The sequence below is a fragment of the Somniosus microcephalus genome, chromosome 7 (genome assembly GCF_052327205.1).
Source record: "Somniosus microcephalus isolate GS21.2 chromosome 7, FLI_Smic_1.0, whole genome shotgun sequence".
Taxonomy (NCBI): Eukaryota; Metazoa; Chordata; class Chondrichthyes; order Squaliformes; family Somniosidae; genus Somniosus; species Somniosus microcephalus.
This window is the reverse complement of record NC_140993.1, coordinates 57365578-57392105: the sequence shown is the minus strand read 5'-3', so window position 1 is coordinate 57392105 and position 26528 is coordinate 57365578. Positions and strand designations below refer to the sequence as shown.

General features: G+C 47.0%; 1 protein-coding gene across 1 annotated transcript in view; it reads left to right on the top strand.

The window, feature by feature from the left end:
* LOC147114648 (1-phosphatidylinositol 4,5-bisphosphate phosphodiesterase gamma-1-like) overlaps nucleotides 1-26528 on the top strand; it is a 326116-nt gene that overhangs the window by 190028 nt on the left and 109560 nt on the right. The window contains exons 6-14 of the mRNA XM_085992491.1: nucleotides 513-593; nucleotides 2875-2909; nucleotides 5951-6023; nucleotides 13976-14077; nucleotides 15181-15299; nucleotides 18272-18357; nucleotides 19419-19539; nucleotides 21620-21788; nucleotides 25821-25940. Of these exons, the coding sequence (XP_085848617.1) occupies nucleotides 513-593; nucleotides 2875-2909; nucleotides 5951-6023; nucleotides 13976-14077; nucleotides 15181-15299; nucleotides 18272-18357; nucleotides 19419-19539; nucleotides 21620-21788; nucleotides 25821-25940 (906 nt within the window). The remainder of the gene's footprint in view (nucleotides 1-512; nucleotides 594-2874; nucleotides 2910-5950; nucleotides 6024-13975; nucleotides 14078-15180; nucleotides 15300-18271; nucleotides 18358-19418; nucleotides 19540-21619; nucleotides 21789-25820; nucleotides 25941-26528) is intronic.

Here is a 26528-nt window from a genome sequence, read left to right as displayed (position 1 = left end):
CTCGATTAATATTGTGTTAATACAGTGCTCAAACCATATCAATGCTGTGTTAACACTGCGCTAAAACTATGATAATGTTGATTAATTTCTTTAAAGTAAATGCTAGCTGAAGGGCTTGTTCTGAAAGAGACTGAAGGTTATTAGAACACATGTAAACAGATCAAATTCTCTGGGTTGAGTCCAGTTGGGACTTTGGGATTATCATGTGTCGAACATAATTGCTTCGAGATCAATAATGTGGATTAGAATGCTACATTGATACACGACAGCATTTGCTGCATAAACTCTAGAATCAGCAAAATAATCTTTTTTAAAGTTTTATTCATAGGAGACTTAATAAATTGGGAGGATTCGTGACAGGCCAACATGTACTTGGCCTGTAGGAAAGGAGCAAGCTGGATGAGACAAATGATGTTCAGTACTTTTTAGTACTCTTACTGTGTGCCTCTGCTAGTGAGTGTGATAGAGGCTGTGGATTCATGGTACCTGTGCTTTATTTATTCTCCTGGCAGGAAGTGGACGCGAGGGTGGATATGAACTACGGGCACTTCATTCTATTCTACAGAAACCTGTTGTTTGATGCACAGAAATCGGTGAGTATTTACTTAGATCACGGGACCAACTGCAGGCCCGATGTGCCACGGAGTGAATATAGATATATGTTGCCCCTGCTGTAACTTTAAAATATTCACAAGGTCAGCTGTTCACTATACCATATACAGGATCTGTTATTTTCTATAGTAAATACAGGATCGACTATTTCCCTATAATATACATAGGGTCTGCTATTTTCTATAATATATACAGAGTCTGTTATTCTCTATAATAGAGGATCCATTATTCCCTGTAATATATTCGGTCTCTGTTATTCCCTTATAATATATGCAGGGTAAGCAATTTCTCTATGATACATACAGGGTCTCCTATTACCTATAATACATGGAGGGTCTGTTATTCTCTATAATATATATGAGGAGGGAGGGTACCAATTTTAACTATGGTCGCCTGTGCTAGCAGCCCAAAAATAGCATTTAACCACATTTACACTGGTGTTCCAGCCGGCGCTATCTTGTTAAGGACAAAATGGGTGACCAGAGCGCCCGCCTGTTTCAGGCAGGAGGCCACTTTAATATGCAAATCGGGGTCCTGTGTTGTATATAGGACCCCAATTGCCAATTTGAGGTACACACGCTCCACTCATTTGTACTGGTATTGAGCCGCCTAATTTTCAGTCCTTACATGGACCGCTGGAGGCAGCTCAAAACCATTATGATCTTTTCTTTCTGTGGCACCAGGAATGGGAAGCCCACCTCCCCTGGAATCACCTCCCCCCTCCTCCAGACTCGGACTGTCAGCCCCCCTTCCCAGCTGGCAAACTCCCTCAGGACGCCGGTTTGGCACGCGCAGCTTGCTGGATCCATGTAAATGAGGCTCAAAATGACAAAGGGATATTGATAGATTAAGTGAATGGGCAAAACTGTGGAAAATGGATTTCAATGTAGGCAAGTGTGAGGTCATCCACTTTGGATCTAAAAAGGGTAAATCAGAGTACTTTATAAATGGTGAAAAGCTAGAAACAGTGGAGATCCAAAGAGACTTTGTGGGTCTATGTATATAGATCGTAAAAATGTCATGGACAGGTACAGAAAATAATCAAAAAGGCTAATGGGATGCTGGCCTTTATATCTAGAGGACTAGAATACAAGGGGGTAGAAGTCATGCTGCAGCTATACAAAACCCTGGTTAGACCACACCTGGAGTACTGTGAGCAGTTCTGGGCACCACACCTTAGGAAGGATATATTGGCCTTGGAGGGAGTGCAGCATAGGTTTACCAGAATGATACCCGGACTTCAAGGGCCAAATTACGAGGAGAAATGACAAAAACTAGGGTTTTATTCCCTGGAATTGAGAAGGTTAAAAGGTGATTTGAATGACGTTTTCAAGACATTAAGGGGAATTGATAGGATAGATAGAGAGAAACTTCTTCTGCTAGTTGGGAGTCTAGGACCAGCCTAAAAATTAGAGCCAGATCTTTCAGGAGTGAAGTTAGGAAACACTTCTATAGGCAAAGGGTGGTAGAAGTTTGGAACTCTCTTCTGCAAATGGTAGTTGATGCTAGGTCAATTGTTAATTTTAAATCTGAGATTGCTAGATTTTTGTGAACCAGAGGTATTAAGGGATATGGGGCAAAGGCAGGTATTGTATATGGAGTTAGGTCATAGATCAACCATGATCTCATTGAATGGCAGAACAGGCTTGAAGGGCTAAAAGGCCTACTCATATTCCTATGTTCCTATGTTCCTAAGATGGCTTGGGCTCACCGCAGAAATAAAGAGTGGACAGCAGGTGCATTCAACCCACCAACTAACCCGTTTTATGCCCAATGTTAAAATCCAGGATCTGATATTCCCCTACAATTTTTACAGTACAGCTATTTCCCTATAAAATATGTAGGATGTGCTTTTCTCCATAATACATACAATGTCTGTTATTCTCTATAATATATGCAGGATTTGCTATTCTCTATGATATATAAGGGGCTGCTATTTCCGATAATATATTTAGGATCTGCTATTCCCTATAAAATATACAACGTCTGTTATTGCCTATCTCTCCCAAATACCTATTCTATATATAATCACTTGGCCCCTTTCACATAGTTTATACCCTCTAGGTCACTCCTGGTTATTCATTATTTCCACACAGAAGCCATCTGATCCCGTCGATTACATTCTGTCCTTGTACGTCACTCCCAGATATCCAGTATTCAATAGATAAACCACGTGAATCCTTCGATTAGATTGCAACCTGTAACTTATTCCTAAGTATCCATTCCTCTCTGTTTGTACAACCTCTGCTTTTGTGTGTGCAGATAATCGAGCAGCTGGAGCTGTCTTTTCCTCTGAGGTAAGGAGCATCTCGTTGACGTGACTGTATTCCGAAAGTTCTTTATAGTTTTCACCCTTGGCCTTTGCTCTATTTAAAAATGGGCTCTTGCCACAATGACCATCTGACAAACTAATTCTCATCTCCCTGGCCCTTTTTAAAAAAAATTAGAATTAATTTTTATCTGACCAACTTTATCATTTTGTTTTACTGAATTTGTTGATTCTTTTGCGGAACATGTTGTGTAAACTGTCAATGCTGATGATCCAGGGCTTTCAGAACTGTAGTAAATCTTGAATCATGGATGGGTACAGCACAGAAGGAGGCCAGTCAGTCTACCATGCACTTAAAGAACTGGGGTACAATTTGAAACCACACACTTCTGACTGATAACCAAGAGTGCTACAAACTGGGTCAAGCTGATATCCTAGTATTAATCCTACTGTTCACTTCTACCTCTGCTTCTAACAATTTTTTTCTACCACTAGGGAACTCCATTTCTTTCTCTTCCTGCAAGGCATTCTGGATAGGATGACATGCAGTGCTCTAAAGTTGTGCTATGTAAACTTTCTACTGAATATTGGCCGATAGCATTAAACAATAAGCATGTATGTTGGTTAAGCATTCCAATCCCTCCTGCACTGCACCAGCACCATGCATCCATATCTCAATGCCAAAAAAGATTATAGTGACCTCACTTGAGATCCAGTACTAAGGTTTTCTGTGGCCCTGTGGCTCTGGTTGGCTCTCAGCCCAATCTAAAGCATGGCCTCCAGTGTTTCCAGTTAAGCTGGAAAAGAACACAGGGGTTACTCAATGTTGATGACCTAATACAGTGGTCCAGTATGATAGGATACCCAATGCAAGGCTCAGAAAATTGGCCTTTTTTAAGCTGAGCCATACAGGAATCTGGTCTACGGTTCAATACCTGGTCTGCACTGAATTAATTAATCTCAGGTCCTACAGATGCACTCAGTGAGGCGAGCATTCCCACACTTGATTGCTATCCAGTGATCCCAGCTTGGTGTGCATGTGAGAAAATCAGGCAAGGACAGGATTGGGTTTGGATATGGTGCGCTCAGTGCAGTTGAATAACCCACAGATGGGTGTACACCACTTGTGGATCTATACCCCAGCAAGGAATCAGAAAAGTGGAGGAAAGAAAGTTGGCTTGAAGTAAGGAAAGTATTTGCATTTCGGCAGCAATTTTCAAGCCCTACCAAAGGGAGCCCTGTAGGGCTGAACTGAAATTCACTGGAGGAAAGATTGTGAATTCCCACAAGAGTCCTCCTGTTCGCCTGCCTGAAGAGTTGAGAAAACCCAGAATAATGGCATGTCAGCCTTGGCTCAGTTGATACACTCTCGCCTCTGAGTCAGAGGTTGTGGGTTCAAGTCCTGCTCCAGAGACATGATCACAAAATCTAGGCTGACACTCCACTGCAGTACTGAGGAGGGGCTGTCTTTCTGATGAGATGTTAAACCGAGGCCCTGTCTGCCTTCTCAGGTGGACGTAAAAGATTCCACAGAACTATTTGATGGAAGAGCAGGTGAGTTCTCCTTAGTGTCCCAGGCAATATTTATCCCTCAACCAACATCACTAAAATAGATTATCTTATTGCTGCTTCTGCAAGCTTAATCTTTGCAAATTGGCTGCTGCGTTTCCTACGTTACCATAGTGATTACACTTCAAAGGCTGTAAAATGCTTTGATACAACTCAGGTCGTGAAAGGCGCTTTAGAAATGCAAGTTCTTTCTCTCCCAGAGTTGAAGTGGCTCCAGCCAAAGTCCTTTGCAATGTTGCAATTACTTATTAGCAAAATTAAAGCCCATGGCATTGGTAACAGACTTCAGGAGGACATAGACAGACTGGTGAAGTGGGCAGACACATGGCAGATGAAATTTAACACAGAGAAGTGTGAAGTGATAACATTTTGGTAGGAATAATGAGGAGTGGCAACATGAAATAAATAGTGCAATTTTAAAGGGGCTGCAGGAACAGAGAGACGTGTACAAATCTTTGAAGGTGGCAGGACAAATTGAGAAGGCTGTTAAAAAAAGCATATGGGATCCCCGGCTTTATTAACAGAGGAATAGAGTATAAAAACAAGGAAGTTATGTTAAACCTTTATAAAACACTGGTTAAACCTCAGCTGGAGGATTGTGTTCAATTCTGGGCACCACACTTTTGGAAGGATGTCAAGCTTTTGGAGAGGGTGCAGAAGAGATTTACGAGAATGGTACCAGGGACGAGGGACCTCAGTTAAGTGGAGAGACTGGAGAAGCTGGGATTGTTCTCCTTAGTGCAGAGAATGTTAAGAGTAGATTTGATAGAGGTGTTCAAAATCATGAACGGTTTTGATAGAATAAATAAGGAGAAATTGTTTCCAGTGGCAGAAGGGTCGGTAACCAGAGGACACAGATTTAAGGTGATTGGCAAAAGAACCAGAGGCGACATGAGGAAACATTTTTTTATGCAGTGAGTTGTTGTGATTTGAAATGCACTGCCTGAAAGCATAATCAATAGTAATATTCAAAAGAGAATTGGATAAATACTTGTCTCTCTGAACGTTGACTGCCCAAAAGCATATGAAGCATTCCAAATGTAAACATGCCAGAGATCTATGCAAAGTTCACATAATTTGAATTGTAACCAAAGCTGCATTGTTGCCTCAATAAAAGAAAGACTTGAAAGACTTGTATTTATATAGGATGGCCTTCTTCTGTGTTGTATCATTCCATGATTCTATGATATTTTTGAGGTATAGACACGGTTGAGTTACATGAGAAGTGTCAGCCCAGATTATGTGCTCAGCTCCTGAAGTCCATTTAAAGTAAATGCATTAATGCCAGCATTAAAATAATGCCGATAGGAAAATCTGAGCTGATGTGCCTCAGTCCCAGGTCTCACAGGCGAATGGATACTGCACTAATCTCCAGCAACACTCACTACCCTTCCCCCAAATCCATTGATCAATTCATTTACAGATTCCAAATATGTCAAATAATAATGAAAAATTCTGCTTACTTTTGACTATTATTAAATACTATTTTGTTGTATGCAGGAATGTGGAGAGGCCTGAGCTATGTCAAGTAACACTGTATGACTTCCAGAAGTTTCTACAATATGATCAGAAGGTAAGCAAACTGACTCACAAGCCGGGTGAATTATTCCTACATTACAACAGTGACTACACTTCAAAAGTACTTCACTGGCTGCAAAGCACTTTGGGACAGTCGTGAAAGGCGCTAAATAAATACAAGTCTTTCAAATCTTTCTTTTATTGAGGCAACAAAGCAGCTTTGGTTACAATTCAAATTATGCCAACTTTGCATAGATCTCTGGCGCGATTACATTTGGAATGCTTCATATACTTTTGGGCAGTCATCGTTCAGAGATGGTGTGGAGATGCCGGTGTTGGACTGGGGTGGACAAATGTAAGAAGTCACACAACACCAGGTTATAGTCCAACAGTTTTATTTGAAATCACAAGCTTTCGGAGCGCTGCTCCTTCATCAGGTGAAGTGGAGAGGTGCATAACGACACAGCTTGTATAGTCAAAGAATAATGCCAGATGATTACAGGTAATCTTTCTAACTGCCATTTATCACCCCTCGGCAGAGAGATAATCACAGCAATCAAAGGTGTGAATGGTGTCCAAACAGGTCAGTCAGGAAAACATTACATCAAAGAACAATGAGGTGGGGTCACAAGGGGTCAAATGTTGCAACAATTGCCAGGCAGGAGTGTTCCCTCCCAGTTGGGGAACACTTCAGCAGTCAAGGACATTCAGCCTCCGATCTTCGGGTAAGCATTCTCCAAGGCGGCCTTCGAGACACACGACAACGCAAGATCGTAGAGCAGAAACTGATAGCCAAGTTCCGCACTCATAAGGACGGCCTCAACCGGGATCTTGGGTTCATGTCACGCTACATGTAACCCCACCTGACGTAGGGTCATCCAGACTCGAGTCGTCGTTGGCTGGTTCTCTCTACACAGATGTGGCCGGACCTGCTGTGATTTCCAGCAAAAAAAATGTTTTTTGTTTTTCATACAGACCCCAGCATCTGCAACATTTGACCCCTTGTGACCCCACCTCATTGTTCTTTGATGTAATATTTTCCTGACTGACCTGTTTGGACACCATTCACACCTTTGATTGCTGTGATTATCTCTCTGCCGAGGGGTGATAAATGGCAGTTAGAAAGATTACCTGTAATCATCTGGCATTATTCTCTGACTATATAAGCTGTGTCTTTATGCGTCTCTCCACTTCACCTGATGAAGGAGCAGCGCTCCGAAAGCTTGTGATTTCAAATAAAACTGTTGGACTATAACCTGGTGTTGTGTGACTTCTTACAAACGTTCAGAGAGACATTGAAGCATTGGAGACAGTTCTGAGAAGAAAGACAAGGATATTTTGAAACTTAGAGTTTTGAACTATTGAAGGAGGCCCTGAAGAGCTGAACTGAATTTCAGTGGAGAAAAGGTTGTACGAGGTGAATTCCCAGGGAGGTTCTCCTCCTTGTCTGTTATAAATTCGATGGAAAAGCTGTGGAACACTGGAAGTCAAAGAGAATTTCATGCAGGACATTAGATAGGTAGAGTTGATTATAGAATAGATTGTATGGAATCTGTGGGAGGAGCAGGTTTGATGAGCTGAAGGGCCTTTTCTAGTTTCATGCTTTTTTATGTTCTAAAATAAAACCCTTTGGGGGAAAAATTCGGTATCGCCCCATTTGGGGCGCCGTTGTTGGCCGTGCGCAAAGTTCAGCGCCTGGCGCTAATTATCGCCTCCGACAGCAAACTTGGCTTTTATTGCCCCTGGAGGTGATTGGAGCGCTAAATCAGGTGCTTCACACCTGTCTTAAAGCGCAAATGCCGAGGAGTGAGGCGCTACCTCAGAGTGCTGGCGAAGCAATGAAGGGCAAATCAAAATGAACCTGCAAAGTGCTGCTCAGTACTCAAAACTCCTTCACACAGCGTTGAATCTCTCCAGAAGTCTCTCTCTCTCTCTCTCAGACTGCGTGGTACAAAAATGTCACCGACAAAAAAAGGCGGGAAGCGGTCGCCTTTAAATAGCACTCCTATAACGCTCCCCTCAACCTGTCGTTGCTAGTGGCAGGCGGCAAGGCAGGGGGCGCCACTCAATATCTGGTCCGGGGCGCTAACGGGGCATTGCGCACTCGAATGACGTCACAATCTGCCGGCGCAGGAGATCATGGCGGAAGTGTTTAGCGCCGCCGCAAAATGCCTAGTTAATTTCGCTAGCGGCACAAACTTCGCCGCGCCCGGCCTCTAGTTGCTTTGCGCCCCAATTGGCGCCCTCTTAAGGTGCTAACGGGAGGCGCAGACAACTGAATTTTTCCCCCTTTGTTTGTAGTAATGTAAGTTTGAACTCTCCAATTAACTCTCCATCCCTTGCTCTTCCCAGCTCATGCACCAACTTCTGTTGAGAGCCAGGTGAACTTTGTTGCTCTAATACCAACCAATCAGAAGTATGTAAGAGTGTCTAGGGATAACTCCTCCTCAATTTATTATCTTGTAGGAGTCTACGTACTCCTAACAAAATATACTGAACTCGGAGAGGTTCAACAGAAAAGGTTTAATTGTTGAGACCACATGTTGAACACAAAAATGGCGTCAGAGACTACACCAAGTCCGACTGTCTTTCATCAGTCCACAGCTTCGATTGCCCCTCCCCCGCTCTGGGCTTAACTATGTTGCAGATCGAGTTTCTTAAAGGTGTGATCCTTCTTAAAGGCATGACGCCTGATTTATAGTCTACAGACCGAAAAGCGGATTGTGCCCTTTCTGTGATCGGTACGCCACACAGCTCCCCCCAGAATCCGCTAGTAGGGAGTGTACGAACCGGCGTGGCAGCTTGATGGCACGGCCGGAACGGCTCTTGGCGGTTGGTGTCGGGAGCGGGGCGGTCGGACGCGTCGGGCTCTTAGGCGGTCTGCCCCGCGGTGGGGGTTGGCCCACTTGAACGGGTTCGTCGGGCTCTAGGTGCGCCAGCTTGAGCCGGTCGACCGACACCTTGTCAGTTCGGCCGCCCACTTGGAGGAGGAAGAACTTGTTCCCCGTCTGGAGTACCTTATAGGGTCCGTCGTATGGGGGCCGTAGAGGTCCTCGGTGGGCGTCATGGCGCACGAAAACAAATTTGGCCATGTGCAGGCTAGGTGGTACGCGGGTTGCTGGTTCGCCGTGCCGGCCGGTGGGTACCGGAGCGAACTGTTGTGCTCGGTTGGCGAAAGCGCGGCGTTGCTGGTCAGCCGACCAGGGGTCGTGGCTGTGGGCAGGAACTCTCCGGGTACGCGCAGCGGCTGGCCGTACACGAGATCCGCCGCCGAGGCTTGCAGGTCTTCCTTGACTGCGGAGCGTAGGCCAAGTCGCACCCACGGGAGGCGGTCGATCCAAGCCTCGTCCTCGAGGCTGGCGCGGAGGGACGCCTTCATGGACCTGTGGAATCACTTGCACAGTCCGTTGGCTTGGGGGTGGTAAGCTGTGGTGCGGTGAACGGCCACCCCGAGGTTTCAGGCGATTGCGGCCCACAGATCAGAGGTGAACTGCGGGCCTCTATCCGACGTCATGTCGGAGGGGATGCCGAACCGAGCGACCCAGGTACCGATGAACGCCCTCGCGATGTCGGCGGTGGTGGTGGACGTCAGTGGAATGGCCTCGGGCCAGCGGGTGGTACGGTCCACGATTGTCAGCAGGTGCGTGTGACCTTGTGATGGCGGCAGGGGGCCGACGAGGTCGATGTGGACGTGGTCAAACCTTCTTTCTGGCACGGTGAACTCCTCGAGTGAGGCTTTGACGTGCTGGTGGATTTTGGCATGCTGGCAAGCTATGCAGGATCTGGACCAGACGCGCGCATCTTTGCGCAGGCCGCGCCAGACAAATCGGTTGGCCACCAGTCTAATGGACGCGCGGGTGCCGGGGTGTGAGAGGCCGTGGACGATGTCGAACACCCATTTTCACCAGGACGCCGGGACTACGGGGCGGGGTTGCGCCAAGGAGGTGTCGCATTTGACTGTGACGGCGGACGGGCCGCAGGCGACGTCGGTCAGTCGCAGCCCTGGGAGGGTTGTGGGCGCGGAGAGCAAATCGGGGTCGGTGTGTTGCTCCGCTGCCAGTTGAGCATAGTCCACTGCCAGGTGGGCGCCGTGGACGGCGGGGCGGGATAGGCAGTCGGCCACCACGTTGTCTCGACCGGAGACGTGCCAGATGTCCGTGGTGAATTCGGACACCGCGGCGAGCTGGTGTTGTTGCCTGGCTGACCACGGGTCCGCAGATTTTGCCATCGCGAATGTCAGGGGTTTGTGGTCGACAAACGCGGTGAAGGGGCGGCCCTCCAGAAGAAATCTAAAATGGCGGACTGCCAGGTACAGTGCGAGGAGCTCGCGGTCAAAGGCACTGTATTTGGCCTCCGGGGGGCGCAGTTGGCGGCTGAAAAAGGCCAGCGGTTGCCAGGCCCCGTCAACCCACTGTTTGTACACGGCGCCGACCGCGTGGTCGGAGGCGTCCGTGGTGAGGCCACCCTGGCGTTGGGCTGTGGGTGAGCGAGCATGGTGGCATCGGCGAGCGCCTTTTTGGTCGAGTCGAAAGCGGTCAACATGTCTGCCGACCACTCGATCGCCATTCTGTCTTTCTTACCCCGGAGGGCTTCGTATAGGGGCCGCATGAGGGAGGCCGCTTCGGGAATGAAGCGGTTGTAAAAGTTGATCATCCCCAAGAACTCCTGGAGGCCTTTGATGGTGGTAGGCTGGGGGAACTGCTGGACGGCTTGCACCTTGGCGGGCAGGGGAATGGCTCCGTCCTGCGTGATGTGGTGGCCGAGGAATTCGATCCTGCTGAGGCCGAATTGGCACTTGGCTGGGCTGATGATGAGCCTGTGCTCACTGAGCCGCTGGAACAGGGTGCGGAGGTGCTCGATGTGTTCCTGCTTGGAGGAACTAGCTACCAGGATGTCATCCAGGTAGACAAAGAGGAACTTCAGGTCCCGGAGGACCGAGTCCATGAGCCGCTGGAAGGCCTGGGCCGCGTTTTTGAGGCCAAATGGCATTCGGAGGAACTCGAATAGCCCAAAAGGGGTGATTATGGCCGTCTTGGGGACGTCCGTGGGGTGGACTGGCACCTGATGGTAACCGCGCACCAGGTCGACTTTGGAGAAGACTGAGCGGCCGGCCAGTCTAGCCGAGAAGTCTTGAATGTGCGGTCTGGGGTACCGATCCGGCGTGGTGGCGTTGTTTAGGCGCCGGTAATCCCCGCAGGGGCGCCATCCCCCGTCGGGTTTGGTGATGATGTGGGGTGGGGAGGCCCAGGGGCTGTTGGAGCGGCGGATGATGCCGAGCTGTTCCATTGTGGCGAACTCGGCCCGCGCGATCTCCAGCTTGGCCGGGTCCAGCCTGCGGGCGTGGGCCTGTGGTGGGGATGAAGTGTTCTACCCCGTGCTTAGCAACTTTCGCGGAGAAGGTCAGGTTGGTGAGGGCTGGGAACTCAGCCGGGAGTGCTGAGTAGTCGTCCGTTGAGCGGGCGCGGCACTGCCACGCCATTTTGGTGGGTTGTGGGGGGGGCCATGGCGCCCGGGATAGGTGACATGGTGTTCATGTCCACGAGGCGGCGCCGAGGCATGTCGACCAACAGGCCGTGGGCGCACAGGAAATCCGCACCAAGGATCGGGGAGACCACCTTTGCGGTGATAAACTCCCAGTGGTAGCGGCGGCCTGCGAGGTCGATGGTGACGGTGTGGGTGCCGTACGTCCGGATGTCGGTGCCATTGGCGGCAGCCAGCGCAGGGCCGCGGCCGCCTCGCTGGATCTCGAGGGCGGACGCAGGGATGATGCTGCACTGCGCGCCCGTGTCGCATAGGAAACGGCGTCCGGAGGCGCTGTCCGTAACGTACAGCAGCGCGCCTGCTTGCCCCACGGCCATCGTGTAGGCCGGTGTGGGGGCGGTTGGAAACGTGCAGGGATGGCTGCAGCAGCGTGCCCGTGCGCCGAACCGGGTATGGAAGTAGCAGTAGCCCTGGGTCGGAGGGCTTGGGGGACGTGGGGGCCTGGGGGGCCTCATGGCCGAGCTGTGTGGCCGCGCGATAGAGGGTGGAGCGCGCGCCGACGCTGCGGAGGCCAGGTCGGGGGTGACGGCGTGGTTGGAGCCGGCGGACAGGAGCTTATCGGCTTCGTCGGCCAGGTCCTCGAGGTCCGTGAGTCTGGACGCCACGATCGCCGGGTGGATGCTGGTGGGTAGTTGGCGGATAAAGAGCGTGCAGAAGAGGGAGCCGGGCGGTTTCTCATCGGTCAGAGCAAGCAAGTGTGAGAGCAAGTCTGACGGCGTGGAGTCACCGAGGCCCGGGAGGTCGAGGAGGTGGCAGTTGCACACGAATTGGGAGGCTGTGAATTTTTTAAGGAGCGCGGCCTTGAGATGTGCGTACTTGCCTTCCTCCGAAGGGTTTTGTAGTGTTGTCCAGACTTTTGTGATTGTGGAGCTGCCCAGGGAGGCGAGGAGGTAGTCGTACATCGTTGCGTCGGCGCTGATGCTGTGGAGTCGGAATTGCGATTCGGCCTGAAGGAACCAGGCGGTGGCTAGGTTCTCCCAGAACTCCGGCAGCTTCACAGAAACTGCGTTTGTGTCAGCCATGGTTACGCTTAGGAGTCGTCCTGAGCATCGGGGTCACCAATGTAGGAGTCTACGTACTCCTAACAAAATATACTGAACTCGGAGAGGTTCAACAGAAAAGGTTTAATTGTTGAGACCACATGTTGAACACAAAAATGGCATCAGAGACTACACCAAGTCCGACAGTCTTTCATCAGTCCACAGCTTTGACTGCCCCTCCCTCGCTCTGGGCTTAACTATGTTGCAGATCGAGTTTCTTAAAGGTGTGATCCTTCTTAAAGGCATGACGCCTGATTTATAGTCTACGGACCGAAAAGCAGATTGTGTCCTTTCTGTGATCGGTACGCCACAATCTCCTCCATTTATTTTCTCGCTCTCCATTACCTCCCTTCACTTGGCACTCTGACTAAGACCAGGAGCTCAGTAATGAACTGTATCCCACCATTCTGTGTAGCATTGTGCATGGGCCATACAATGAAATGCCTCAGTGTGTGCAGTCACTTTAAATGTTCAGGTTCAGGGATACTAAGAAAATGATTGTGAGGCTGTATCTACAGATTCATGGAAGAGTTTCATTTAAACTAAGGGAATATCATTCCACACCTTACACACAGCAACAACAACAACAACTTTAATTTATATAGCGTCTTTAATGCAGTAAAACGTCCCAAGGCGCTTCACAGTCATGTAATCAGACAAAAATTGACACCAAGCCAAAGAAGGAGACATTAGGACAGCTGACCAAAAGCGTGGTCAAGGAGGTCGGTTTTAAGCAGCACCTTAGAAGAGGAGAGAGAGGTGGAGAGGCAAAAAGGTTTAGGGAGGGAATTCCAGAGTTTAGGGCCTGGACGGCAGAAGGCACGGTTGCCAATGGTGGGTGAAGGAAGTGGTGGTGTGTACAAGCACACAGAGTTGGAAGAAAGCAGAGTTCTCAGAGGGGTATAGTGCTGGTGGAGATTACAGAGATGGGGTGGTGGGGTGGGGGGCCGAGGCCATGGAGGGATTTGAACATGGGGATAATCATTTTAAAACTGACTGCCTGACCACAGCCATGTTAGCCGATAGATGGTGTAGGAAACAATTGCAAATTGTCAGCTCGTCATGCCTTGACAACTCTATCATGGAAGTGACTGGAAAAAGGTTTGATCTATGAAAACTTTAGTAATTGGGAGTGAATGAAAAGCAGTTTGGGCTTTTGGAATTCTACTTAATAGTGGTAAATGGGAAGGGATTTGGTCCATTGGAGTTCAACACAATAAAAGTGAATGCGAAGATGTGTTAGTGGAAGCTGAACAGGAAAAAGTTTGGAGTATTAGAATGCAATGCAATGGGAGTGAATGGAAAGAAGCCAAACCCATCCAAATTCCATGCATGGATTACATTTATTTAATTGCCTGTAGGAAACCATTGTAATGATAGCTCTGGAGTAAGACTCCCTTAATTGTTGTATATCTTATTTCCTTAGGAAAGCTGGGCAAATGACACTAACAAAGTTCGGGAGTGCATCTTTAATTATTTTAAAGACCCCTTGCGGGAGATATCAGACCCTGCTTTACAACTGGATGAGGTAGGTATACTTTTGCCTTATCACATTCATTCTCAGTGACCTGCAGGCCGCAAATGGTCTTCATTTGACTCTTGGGCAGAATTGCAGTATATTGTGGTGGAGCTTGGGCCCACTCTTACTCACGCACAAACATGTTGAACGGCTCATCTTCAGCTTTGTAAAGCTTGTTTACTTGAGGGAATGAGGTGGGAAAGCTGGCAAGGTCCCAGTTTGTCCCTCACTCCAGCAGGTAACTCAACTGAAGCAACTAAAGTTTACCGAGAGGCAGCCAGAGAAGAATAACTTATATCCTTTATGCTTTGAGTCAAGTGCTCAATGCATTGAACTCCTGGGTGACAGTCCCTTGTACATTTTTGACATAAAGTTTCTTCAAGTAAGAATCAAAGGACTGAAACATACTAGAACAGTCCCAACTTTGGGTGGTGGTTTTATGCTCTGGCATAGCAGGGATTTGGTTCAATCCTGTGATTCCTCAAATGGCATTCCATCAAAGAAGAGGTCTGGAAATTCTCCATGTGGAAGGAGGGAAGAATTAGAGGAAACTGTTAACTGAGGCAGCTCCAGCTCAAACGTACTGACCGGCAATACAGCATCATTAGCTGATATGTCGAAGCGGGCCTCCAGCACCATGTTATGATGTGCGGCACGGTCAGGCTTAAGAGAAAAGAATAGGAAAAATATACACACTAGTATTATTTGTTGTTTAAACCATCCTTTCTTATTCCTCCTTCAAATACGATGTCCTACACTCTCTTACTCATTCCTGTCTCCTCCATGTGTTCAAACCAAGTTCTATCGCACCATCTCCTAATCTAGCTCATTCTTTCTCAGGAATTCAAACCTATGGAGTTCACTAACTCCTTCAGTCTTCCCTTTCTCCTCCAGGTTTATAATACCCAAGCACGGCATCACCTAACTGCTACTTCCTGATTTGTCTTGTTTTCTTTCCTACTTGGAGTCTTGCACTATGGGCCTTGACTTTTCACCTAGGTTCCAATAAAAATGTGAATGGGATTTCAAAACAGAAAATATAATAAAATGATTATTCACATTTATATAAAATGATGACAAATGAAAATCCATCTGTTTCTTTTGCCTTTTAGTTCTTGGCGTATCTATTCTCTAAAGAGAACATGATTCTGGATTCAAGGTTTGAACGTGTGACTCCTGAGGAAATGAACCACCCTCTCTCATATTACTGGATCTCCTCATCACACAACACGTTAAGTAACGCTCTGTTTCCTTTTTTTTTTAAGTGAGCACAAACAGTTTTGACGTAATCCTTAACTTTCCTCCTCTCCTGAAGGCACTAACTCGCGTGGTGGCATAATACCAGATGTGACGGCCACTGACTGGTACTTTAACCAAGTAGTCATTCTTCATGTGTGAGCCTAGATAATGAGTGCTGGCAGGCTATTCAATCAGAGATGAGGAAGTCATCACAGGCAGGTCTAATCCTAATCTCATGCTCACACTTGCCAGTGATCAGGAGCAGGAGTTCTGACTGCATTTTCCCTTCTCTGGAATACTGGGTCAGTAGCGTTCCCAACTCCATCCCATGAGATCAACTATTTCTACACAGGATTGGGAGCAAATCACAGAAAATTCTGCTAATCCTCAATTTTGTAACTTGTTTTCAACCTCGGCGCGGACTCAATGGGCCGAATGGCCTCCTTCTGTGCTGTTATGACTCTATGGGCTGGATTTTCATTGAGGAGGCGGGTAGGAGGTGGGACTACAACTTTCGGGGTTGTAGTCCCGCCTCCATCGAGTTCTAGCCAACCCACGTGATTTTGACTTGATTGACCTTTTGAGCCCGCCCGCTTAGGCCAATTAAGGGCCACCCGGCAACAGGTGATGTCACAGATTGATATTTCATCTGTCAAGACCTTTTGACAGATGAAATATCAGCGTTTGACAGCTGTTTGAAGCTGTCAAACACTGACAATCTGTACTCCAGGTTTATTCCTTCCTCTCAGGATGATTTAGAGATCTCCCCGGAACAGAAAGCTGAATGTTGGAACTTTTGACAGCTCGCGGCCATTCTGCTTTCTGGGCTGCTGAGACAAGGGGCTCCCGAGACCTGAAGGAAGGAAGGCTGTAAAGGTAAGTACATGTAAGTAAAACTTCTTTAAACACTTTACACACACCAAACACACTTACCTCTTCACTCATGCACCCATCACTCACCTGAACACCGGACATCTTGACCCCTCTAAGCCCTTCATCCCGACGGTCCGCCTCACTAACTTGGCGTGGTTTGGAGCTGTCGGGAATCCCACATTTCACCAATGAAAATAGGGGTTAGGCTAAAAACTGCCTGTTAACTACCTGTTAACAGGCAGTTAATTGGCACTAATCCTCTTCCCGCCTCGGGGAGGCGGGTCCCAGTGTGGGTAGGGTACCCGCTGTCATAAATCGCAACTTCGACAAGAAGTAACTCAGGAAGTACCACTGGACGGCCAGCTGAGGGCGCCGTCCGAGGAGTATAAACACTCGGGCGTGGGCCCAACTTGGCCTGAGACAATCTGGAAACAGGAAGCTAGTGACTATTAACTAGACCTCCATGTTTTGTTACAAGTCGATTAAAGCCTTGCTTTATGTTCAATCAAGTGCGTAGTGAGTCTTTATTATGTCACCCGCCTCCTTTGAAACTGGCATGGAGGCGGGTTGGGGGCGGGTTGGGTTCATGCCCCCTGATTTCGGGATTTTAACCCCCCACATGCCTCCAATCCCGCCTCCACGGCCCAATGAAAACCCTGCCCTATGACTCTGTGCACTTGAGGGGCAGAGGGATGGGGGGGTTGTGACATGGTCCTGGAGCCTCTGCCAAGGCCAGACTTCAGACAGCTGCTAGAAATGTGCCGGTGGGAGCAGGATGGGGGCCCATCTGGTTACCATTCCTTCCTTGAAGGCTCCAGTGGGTCATGGTCAAAGCTGGGGCATTATAGTGTGTGGAATCAGAGACACAAGTCCATTCACTGTGTGAACATTCATTTCAGGACTGTTTGTGGGTATATTTCAGCGAGGGAAAGAAATCTTGAGTCCAATGTGCCTGTTAGACTGTGGGGGCAGAAACAAGAATAAGTAATGATGCTCCTCAATGAAATATATGCCCTTTGTGCCACAAAAGCCACAGCTGTGAAGACATTCAGTAAATCTAACAGTAGTGGTACTGTGCAGCCCCTGTATGTTTCAGTGCCCATGATTTCCTATCTTCCTCACCCTCTTTTGGACATCTCAAACTGTCTAGCAAGGCTGCATGTGGTCTACCTTGTTGCTCTGCAAACAGCTGTCACAACATACGACAGAGAAATTCGGAGGTATTTACACACTGTGGGCGGGACCTTATCTCCACTCACTGCCTGTTTCTGCTGGCCTAGCCCTGTAGCAATGTAGCAATGTACTATATTGTACTCCAATTGTTCCAACCAGTAAGAAACACTGGAGGGAATTTTAACCCCCTCCCCCCCACGATAGGCATAAGATGTTTGGGGAAAGGTTAAAAATAAAAATCGTGCAACGTGACCACAACTTGCCATGCAGGCGGCTGCCGGCAGTGATGCGGTGGATTACGTGGCGTGTCTCTGTCCCGCTCTTGAGAGGTGGGACACCTCATTATAATATTTAAATTAGGCTCCCACCGTGCAGTTGGAAGCCGGATTTAAATTTCACACTGGCCGGCTGGATTTCCCAGGGCTCGGGAAACCCGGCAGCAAAATGGAGGCGGGAGTAAGTGCTTTTTATTGCACTGCTTATGAGCCAGAAGGAGCAGGAGTGCTCTCCCTGGCCCTGCAAGCAAATCCTCTGCCGCGATTGGCCATCCCAAACCAGCGATTCCTCCCTTCTGCCCCGCGACCTCTCCTGGTCCCCTCCCCTCCCGATTGCTGGTCCGACACCGCTCACCAACCCCCAATCTTTCCCGGTTGCTGGGGACCGTCCTCAATGGTCCAGAGCTGCGGCCATCTACAGCTGACTTTTCTGCCAGGCAGCCAGCCAGCTGATCAAGTTGGTCAGCTGACTGGTGGGATATGGAGTAAAGAAATGATAATGAGGTCCTGCTGTTAAATTTTCCTGATCCCCACATTCCCGGGATTTCTGGGATCCCCCTTCCCCCGCTCTCTGTAACTATCAGGGCCATTATTTTACGAGTAACAGTGACCGAAGGTCTGAAATGCTCCTCATATCTTCCAGGTATCTGACTGGAGACCAGTTTTCCAGTGAGTCATCATTAGAAGCCTATGCCCGATGCCTGAGGATGGGATGCCGCTGCATAGAACGTAAGCGGTCTCTCCTTTTTCCAATTTTCTCACATTTTTCTCCCTTCAGCGCTGACTCCTACTGTGATACATTTCCTCGAAACCATGGCTATTTTTCACGGACAGTTCATCGCAGCCAAGCTCGATTCCAGCCTCATCTGCTGTCACCCGACATCCACAGGGACGCAGCTCCAGCCAGGGCTGCTGGAGAGTGGCCAGGGGTGGAAACACTGGCCGATTGTCCCCTCCTTAGCCTAAGGGTGATGAGCAAATCCAAATAAACATCTCTTCTGCCACCACAGCTGACTCAGCATAGAGTGGGGCTTGAATCTGGCTCTTTCTTGGTCTGTATGGCTTGCTTATTCACTGAATTAAATTATATCATTAGTTGGTGTGAGTTGGCACAATATGTGGAAGGGAGAGGAACAAATGAGGGGAAAGAAATGAGTGTCCAAGTTATGCAACCTTCATGTACCAACAGTAAGGAATATTTTGAACTAACATTCTGGAGTTCCAGATGATGTTAATGGTGTGGATGTGCTATTTTTATTGTATTTGTTTTAGGAAGCGAAAGAAAAGAAAGATTTTGTGATATGCCATTGGGGAGGAAACAAGACCTAGCTCAGTGATATCGTCACCAATAACATTTAAAACAGTCCAGCATTTCCCCACAAAGAGGGAAGGAAGTTAGAGCAAGGGACAAAACGTTAGCTGTGTAGGCTTACTGGTCAATACTAACTTGTGACTAGAAATTGGTTACAGCATATTGTTTGGATTAGTGGAGAGAAAGCGTTGGCCTACATGAAAGTGAGAGGGGTGGAGAAACAAACTCACAAGGATATCACTTTCTATTATAATTCAGTCCCGTCACCAGATGTTAATTAATGGTTAGGTGCCTATTTAATACCATCTGTTGTTCTCTTCCTATAAGCCATAATGACAGCTTCAATTTACTGAAAGACTACAATTTCTCAAAGGATAAATTGCACCCTCTTGTGGAAATAATGAGAAGGTTACTTACTAATATCAAAGGTTTATTTAAATAAACCCATGTTGCGATTGATTGACGATCTCTTTTGCAGTGGACTGCTGGGACGGGCCAGATGACCTGCCAATTATTTACCATGGGCACACTCTTACCTCCAAAATCAAGTTCCTGGATGTGCTCTACACAATAAAGGAGCATGCCTTCATCACCTCAGAGTAAGTTACTCCAACAATTTGGGAGGACACCCTTTACAAGTTTGCAACCAAGTGGTTCAAATATTCATTTGCTCCAAAGTGGTCCTCAAACTGGTTTCAGATTGCATCAGAGTCTTGAGTTTTCCTCAAAACAAAACACCTTCAATGTCTCTGTCCTTTCCAACTATCGGTCTACCTTCATCCTTCCCTTCCTCTTTAAGGTTTTCAAACAACTCTGTGCCCACTTTTCCCATCATTCCCTTTTGAACTCTTTTCAATCCTTTCATGTCCTCATTGACATCTCCAGTTGCCTCACATGTGTCTCAAGGCTTCATCCTTGGCCCCCTTCTTTTCCTCATCTCTATACTGCTCATCAACAACACCATTTGTAGATATAGGGTCAATTTTCACATGCATGCTGACAACACCCAGCTCTACTCTCTGCCATTACCCTTAACTCCATGATCACTGTTCTGATATCCAGCTGCTTAGCCACCATGAAACACCTCAACATTGGCAAACTGAAGATATCCTGTTTGGTTCTTACCAAAAGCCCCAGGCACCTAACCTCTGCCTGGCTGCTCAGTCAGACAGATCCCGATGTTGTCCAATCGTGGCATCCTGTTTAACCCTAAATTTAGCTTCAAACTCCACATTCTAGCCACCACCAGCAATGTTTAATTCCACCTCTGAAACATCACCTATCTCTGCCTCTACCTTACCCCCACTGCCACTGTGGTGGCTACATCCTATCCCACTCTAAGTTTCGCTCCCTTATCTCTTGTATTCACTAACTTCCATTGGCTCCCTTTCTTCTAACACATCGCTTTCAAAATCCGTACCTTCATCTAAAAGTCGCTTCACTGCCTTGCATTCCTTGTTTCAGTCCTCTGTTCCTACTTGCACCCTCTTCTCAACTCTGCTCTCTTTTCAATACCCCTTTCAACAGGTGTACCTCATACACTGGAATACTCTCTCCAAAAACCTCCACCAAGCTGCCTCTCTCACCTCCTTGAAAATCAACCTCTTTGACTTGCTTTTGGTCATCACCCCAAACCCTTCTCCCATCATTGCTCGGTGTCTGGGAGACATTTTAGAATGTTTCAATGTGCCAAGAGGTGCTTTTTGTTGAAAACCATTCTTCATTAACAGTTCTAAATATAATAAATATAACATTTAAATAACTAAACTTAGCCGCGTCCTTTTTATCTCTCGAAAATACGATCTTGCTCAGAACACTTAATTGAAGAGTCGGAAGGATTTTTAATATTTAATATGTCTTTGGTCTGGCACAGCTGGCCAGCCTACTCCCGTTAAGGCTCTGCAGCAATTGTCCTCATTCTCCCTGAGGTGGGTGCCTCAGCTATGCATTAAATGGCATGGGTGCCAATGCAAAATATTTAAATGTCACAGGGTCAGGGCCACAAACAGTGGGCAGGTGGAAGTCTCATTTTCGCCCCCACCCCTACCACCACTTCTGCCAGGGGAGTGGGACCAGAGCAAACTTGAGGCAGTGCAACTGCTGTGAGATCGCCCTCTGCAGGCAGAATAGTATCATTACATAACTACGCGAGATAAAGGATAACTCAAAATAAAAGAAAGAACTTGCATTTACCGAGTGTCTTTCACATCCTCAGGTCATCCCAAGTACTTAGCCAATTAATTCATTTTGAAGTAAAGTCACAGTTGTTCTTGTAGACAAATGCGGCAGCCATTTTGTGCACAGCAAGGTCCTACAAACAGAAAATGAGATGAAAGACCAGATAATCTATATTAGTTGAGGGATAAATGATGGCCAGGGCACCGGTAAACGTTGTTCTACTGCAGCTTCGACAAATAGGCAGTTCCTCAGTTCTGCAATGAAGTAATGGTAATGTGCTTAAGTCCTGGAGTGGGGCTTGAACCCACAACCTTCTAAATCAGAGGCTAGAGTGATACCACTGAGCCCAGCTGACACTAAACTCTATAAAACATAGTATATAATAAGGTGTCTGCATCTCAAATATTTTGGTAATCCACTCATATTTATTATTAAAATGAGTACTTCAAACTCAGCCAAAATGATGCGGGGTGTTACTGATTTCAAGTGTGTGCCTTGTAGGTATCCCATAATCCTCTCCATTGAAGACCATTGCAGTGTTGTGCAGCAGCGAAACATGGCATCTCATTTCAAAAAGGTCTTTGGAGACATGTTGCTGATCAAACCCGTGGACATCAATGCAGATGAACTCCCATCGCCCATTCAGCTGAAGAAAAAAATCTTGATAAAGGTTGGTGAGGTGGTAACTCATTGTGGCAAGAATACTGCCTGTCAGTTGAATCAGTCTGCCATGTTCAATTCGAGTTGCATTAGGTTGGTCGACTGAGCTGCCGCTGACGCTGAAATGTCTTGTGCCAGATTTAAGTAGCTTTGCCAATCTCCTTATGTGTGTCTTTCTGTCTTTTCTGCCATTGAAATATGTAAGTCCACAGAGCAGAACATCACCAAGAATGAAAGAAGAAGAAGAGATAAATGAAAAAGTAGGAGTTAGGTGGAAATTCCTCAACAGTTGGCCAATAAAACATATCAACATTGGGACCAATGACAAATCTGTATTTTCACATTATTATATTAGTTTAAAAACAATTCCACTGAAGGCTTTGACCCTTGCTTGTGTAGAGTGCCATGTGTAGATGCCCTTCAATGCTTCCCATAAATGATCATTCTTCATGTGTGAGCCTAGACAGTGAAGGACAGAATATGTAGCAGTAATCGGGCAGGTGGCAGTGGAAAATGGAGTCATGACAGTACTGTGTTATTGCCCCCTAATTTGCATGTGCCCGCCCATTTTATGCTGTAATTTCCAGTGGCTGGATGGAGGGCAGATGCTTACAAAAGAGGAGTAGGTAGCATAGTGATGTCATATGCTCCATTCTCCTCATTTGCACTGTTTTACACAGACATCCAGAGTTTCTAGGCACCATGGAGAAGGCAGAAGAGAGTCTAGGTTCAAAGTTAACTGGTACAGTTAAAAGTTTATCAATGTAATTTTTGTTGTTTTTTATGCTTTTTTGCTGTTAGCTTCCTCAGTTGTCTTTGTGCCATTGACTGAGTGGCTGCCACCCCCATAAAACCCCTCCTTTCAGATAAGGAACAAAATCTCACCCACTGGGAATTTCCCTCTGCTTCTTGAAGAAGAGGAGGCTGGTACCCACCTGCCTTTACCCCCATACTAGAGTATATAGGCAAAGTTGCAGTTGATTGAGGACCAGTACTTGTGGAGATTTCAATTTCCAAAGAATCTGTCACAGAGTTATCTCACATGCTTCAAGAGCACCTACAGCCCACAGCCACCACAGGTACTATTCTGCCAATAGCTGTTAAGATCACAACTGTTCATTGCTTCGATTCCACAGGGCCGTGCCACTAGGGGCACCATTGACTTCAGTCAAACAGCTGTGCACAGGTACATCAAACAAGACACAGATGCATACTTTTTTAGAGCTAGTAATTTTATCTCCTAGTAATTTGCAGGACTCCCTAAAGTCCAAAAAATCATTGATTGCATCTATGTGGTCAAAAATGGTCCCTTAATCAATGCTTGCACCTCCATCAACATGAAAGGATTCTATTCTCTTAATGTGCCATAACGCAAATGAATACTCACTTCCCTGGGAGCTGCCATGACGTCTTTACTTTAAGGAACTCCACTGTGCCTGCACTCTTGCACAAAATCTCTCAGTAGCTCCTTGGAGATCAAGTCTAACCTTTATAGCCATGACTGCTGACACTTGTGCACCTTCACAAGACTCCAGCTGAGCACTGCTCGAACAAGGTAAGCACCAGAGTCATTATTGAGAACACCACTGGCAGGTTGGGGCGTAGTTCAGGTGCCTAGATTGATCTGAAGGGGTCCTGTAATATAGTCTGACGAGGGTCTCAAGGATCATGGCAGTGTCCTGTATGCTGCATAACTATGTCTGACAAAGTCACTGCCTCATGGAGGCACTGGAGGAAGAAGAGCATCAGCAAGGGGAGCAGCAACATTTTGAAGATGCTACAGAGAACAACCTTTGCCAGCTGGAAGACATTTGTGTCATCATTCTGATACAGGAGACCCCTTGACTACCACATCCGGCTACTGCATTAACAGTCCTATCCAAATCTTACCCCTTCCCACAAAAAATATGCCATCATCTACACACCCTTCTCTGTATACGTCAACGCACACAGCTCATATTTACACTTACTGCTGGAAGCAATTTCCAAATCTTATGACTTGGACTTGGGGGTTCAGGGCACAATTTCGAAATTTGCAGATGACACGAAGCTTGGAAGTGTAGCAAACAGTAAGGAAGATAGTAATAGACTTTAAGAGGACATAGACAGGCTGGTGGAATGGGCAGACTCATGGCAGATGAAATTCAATGCAGCAAAGTGTGAGGTGATACATTTTGGTTGGAAGAATAAGGAGAGACAATACAAGTTAAATGGTACAATTTTAAAGGGGATGTAAGAACAGAGAGAGACCTGTGCACAGGTGGCAGGACAGGTTAACAAAGCAGTTAATAAGTAGATGGGATCCTGAGCTTTATAAACAGAGGCGTAGCGTACAAAAGCCAGGAAGTTATGCTAAACCTATATAAATCACTAGATCAGTCCCAGCTGGAGTATTGTGTCCAATTCTGGCCACCGCATTTTAGGAAGGATGTGAAACCTTGGAGAGAGTACAGAAGAGATTTACTAGAATGGTTCCAGGGATGAGGGATTACAGTTATATGGAAAGACTGGAGAAGCTGGGGTTGTTCTCCTTAGAGCAGAAAAGGCTAAGAGGAGATGTGATAGAGGTGTTTAAAATCATGAAGGGTTTAGATAGAATAAATATGAGATACTTTATGGCTGAAGGGTTGATAACCACAGGGCACAGATTTAAGGTGATTGGCAAAAGAACCAGACACGACATGAGGATAAACTTTATTATGGAACGAGTGGTTAGGATTTGGAATGCACTGCCTGATAGGGTGGTGGAAACGGATTCAATAGTAGCTTTCAAAAGGGAATTGGCTAAATACTTGAAATTTACAACATTGATGGGATTTGGGGAGAGAGGCGGGGAGTGGGACTAACTGGGTTGCTCTTCGAAAGAGCTGACATAGACTCGATGGCTGAATGGCCTCCTTCTGTACTGTACTATTCTATGATTCTATGATCTTGCCAAGAACAATGTCTGCATGCAGAATAACTTTAATGCTATCATAATTTTAATGAAATCCCATTTGGTGCGTGTCTATAGTACTTCTTATTGACAGGGTTCCCATTGATGCAAGTGTATGAACTCTTAAACCTAGCCTTGTGCTTCTCTTAAGAACAGCAAATGTACATGCAGTGCTTGGCAGTTGCATTAGGAGCCTCGGGACCCTTTTCTTGTAGCAGCTAAGTCTTGAATTGGACCTCCTACAGGCTGCAGCTCTTGTGGTGCCACATACAGACAATAAATGGAAGAGGTGGGCGGGAGAATCCACACCTTGAGAGAGAGCAGCATCATCTTGCTCATTCCATCTATGCTACTACAACTGGCTACTTGGGCATTAATCTGCAGGCGAGCAGACCTAATGGTGCCAGCGGCATCAATAAAACTCCACCGTATGCTCGTGTCCAAACCAACCCCAGTTCTTTGAAGGCTGAAAGAGGCAGCCCTCTTCAATCTGGCACTTAGGCATCTACAGCAGCAGTTTGAGAATTCATAGAGGAAGTATAGACTGCCTGTAGGGCCTCTGTCATTGAGGGATGAGGAATTACAGTTATGAGGATAGACTGGAGAAGTTGGGGTTGCTCTCCTTAGCGCAGAGAAGGCAACTGCAGATGCACTGTAGCTGCTATTTGCACCGGGTAGACTGAGAAGCTGCCAATCCAGCTAGCATGGTACTGCAGACTCCACTGCTTCAAAATTAAGCTATTAATTGTGGGAAGTGTCACCACAACAAAGCCCAATCTTGTCCTCATTTGATATCTGCACAAGTACACTTTTTAGCAGGAACCCTGGCTGATTTTCTGCCCTATAGCCTAGAGGTGCTGAGGCCACCTGCAGTCCAGTGCTACCTGGGCAGAGACCTAGATCCTTCTGGTCCAAATCACTCAGTTACACAGCAACCATTCAGGGAGGTGCCTTCTTAACTTCTTAGGTTTCATTGGAAAAAACATTTTCATAAAAATGAGCATCCGTTGAGGTCATCATGTCACCTGGCTCGCCTCAGCTTACCAACCTGGTACGCTGTCTCACAAGATAATGCTCGAGTAATATTGTTTTTCTGTTGGTTTAAAGCACAAGAAACTGGTGGAAGGCAACCTGTGCGAAGAGGTCTCGTCAGCCAGCTACTCGGAAAATGACATAAGTAACTCCATTAAAAATGGAATCCTGTATTTAGAGGACCCCATTGATCACGTAAGTGCTACCCTCTCCTAACCACCTTCTTCTTCTTCTTAGGCAGTCCCTCAGAACCGAGGATGACTTGCTTCCACATTAGAGGTGACTGATGAGTCCAATGCGGGACCGACAGTCTCTGTCACAGGTGGGGCAGACGATAGTTGAAGGGGCGGGTGGGTGTGGTGCTTGGGTTGACGTGCGCTCCTTGCGCTGCCTGCGCTTGGCTTCCGCTTGCTCCTGGCGAAGAGACTCGAGGTGTTCGGTGCCTTCCCGGATGCTTCTCCTTCACTTTGTGCGGTCTTGGGCCAGGGATTCCCAGGTGTCGGTGGGGATGTTACATAGAAACATAGAAACTAGGAGCAGGAGTAGGCCATTTGGCCCTTCGAGCCTGCTCCGCCATTCAACGAGATCATGGCTGATCATCCAAACCCTAGCACCCGGTCCCTACACCGACAGCCATCCCACCCAAGCCCTATCCCCGTAACCCTGTAACCCCACGTATTTAATCCCCCCCTAACACTAAGGGCCAATTTTTTAATACACTTTTTCAAGGAGGCTTTGAGGGTGTCCTTGAAGCATTTCCTCTGCCCACCTGGGGCTCTCTTG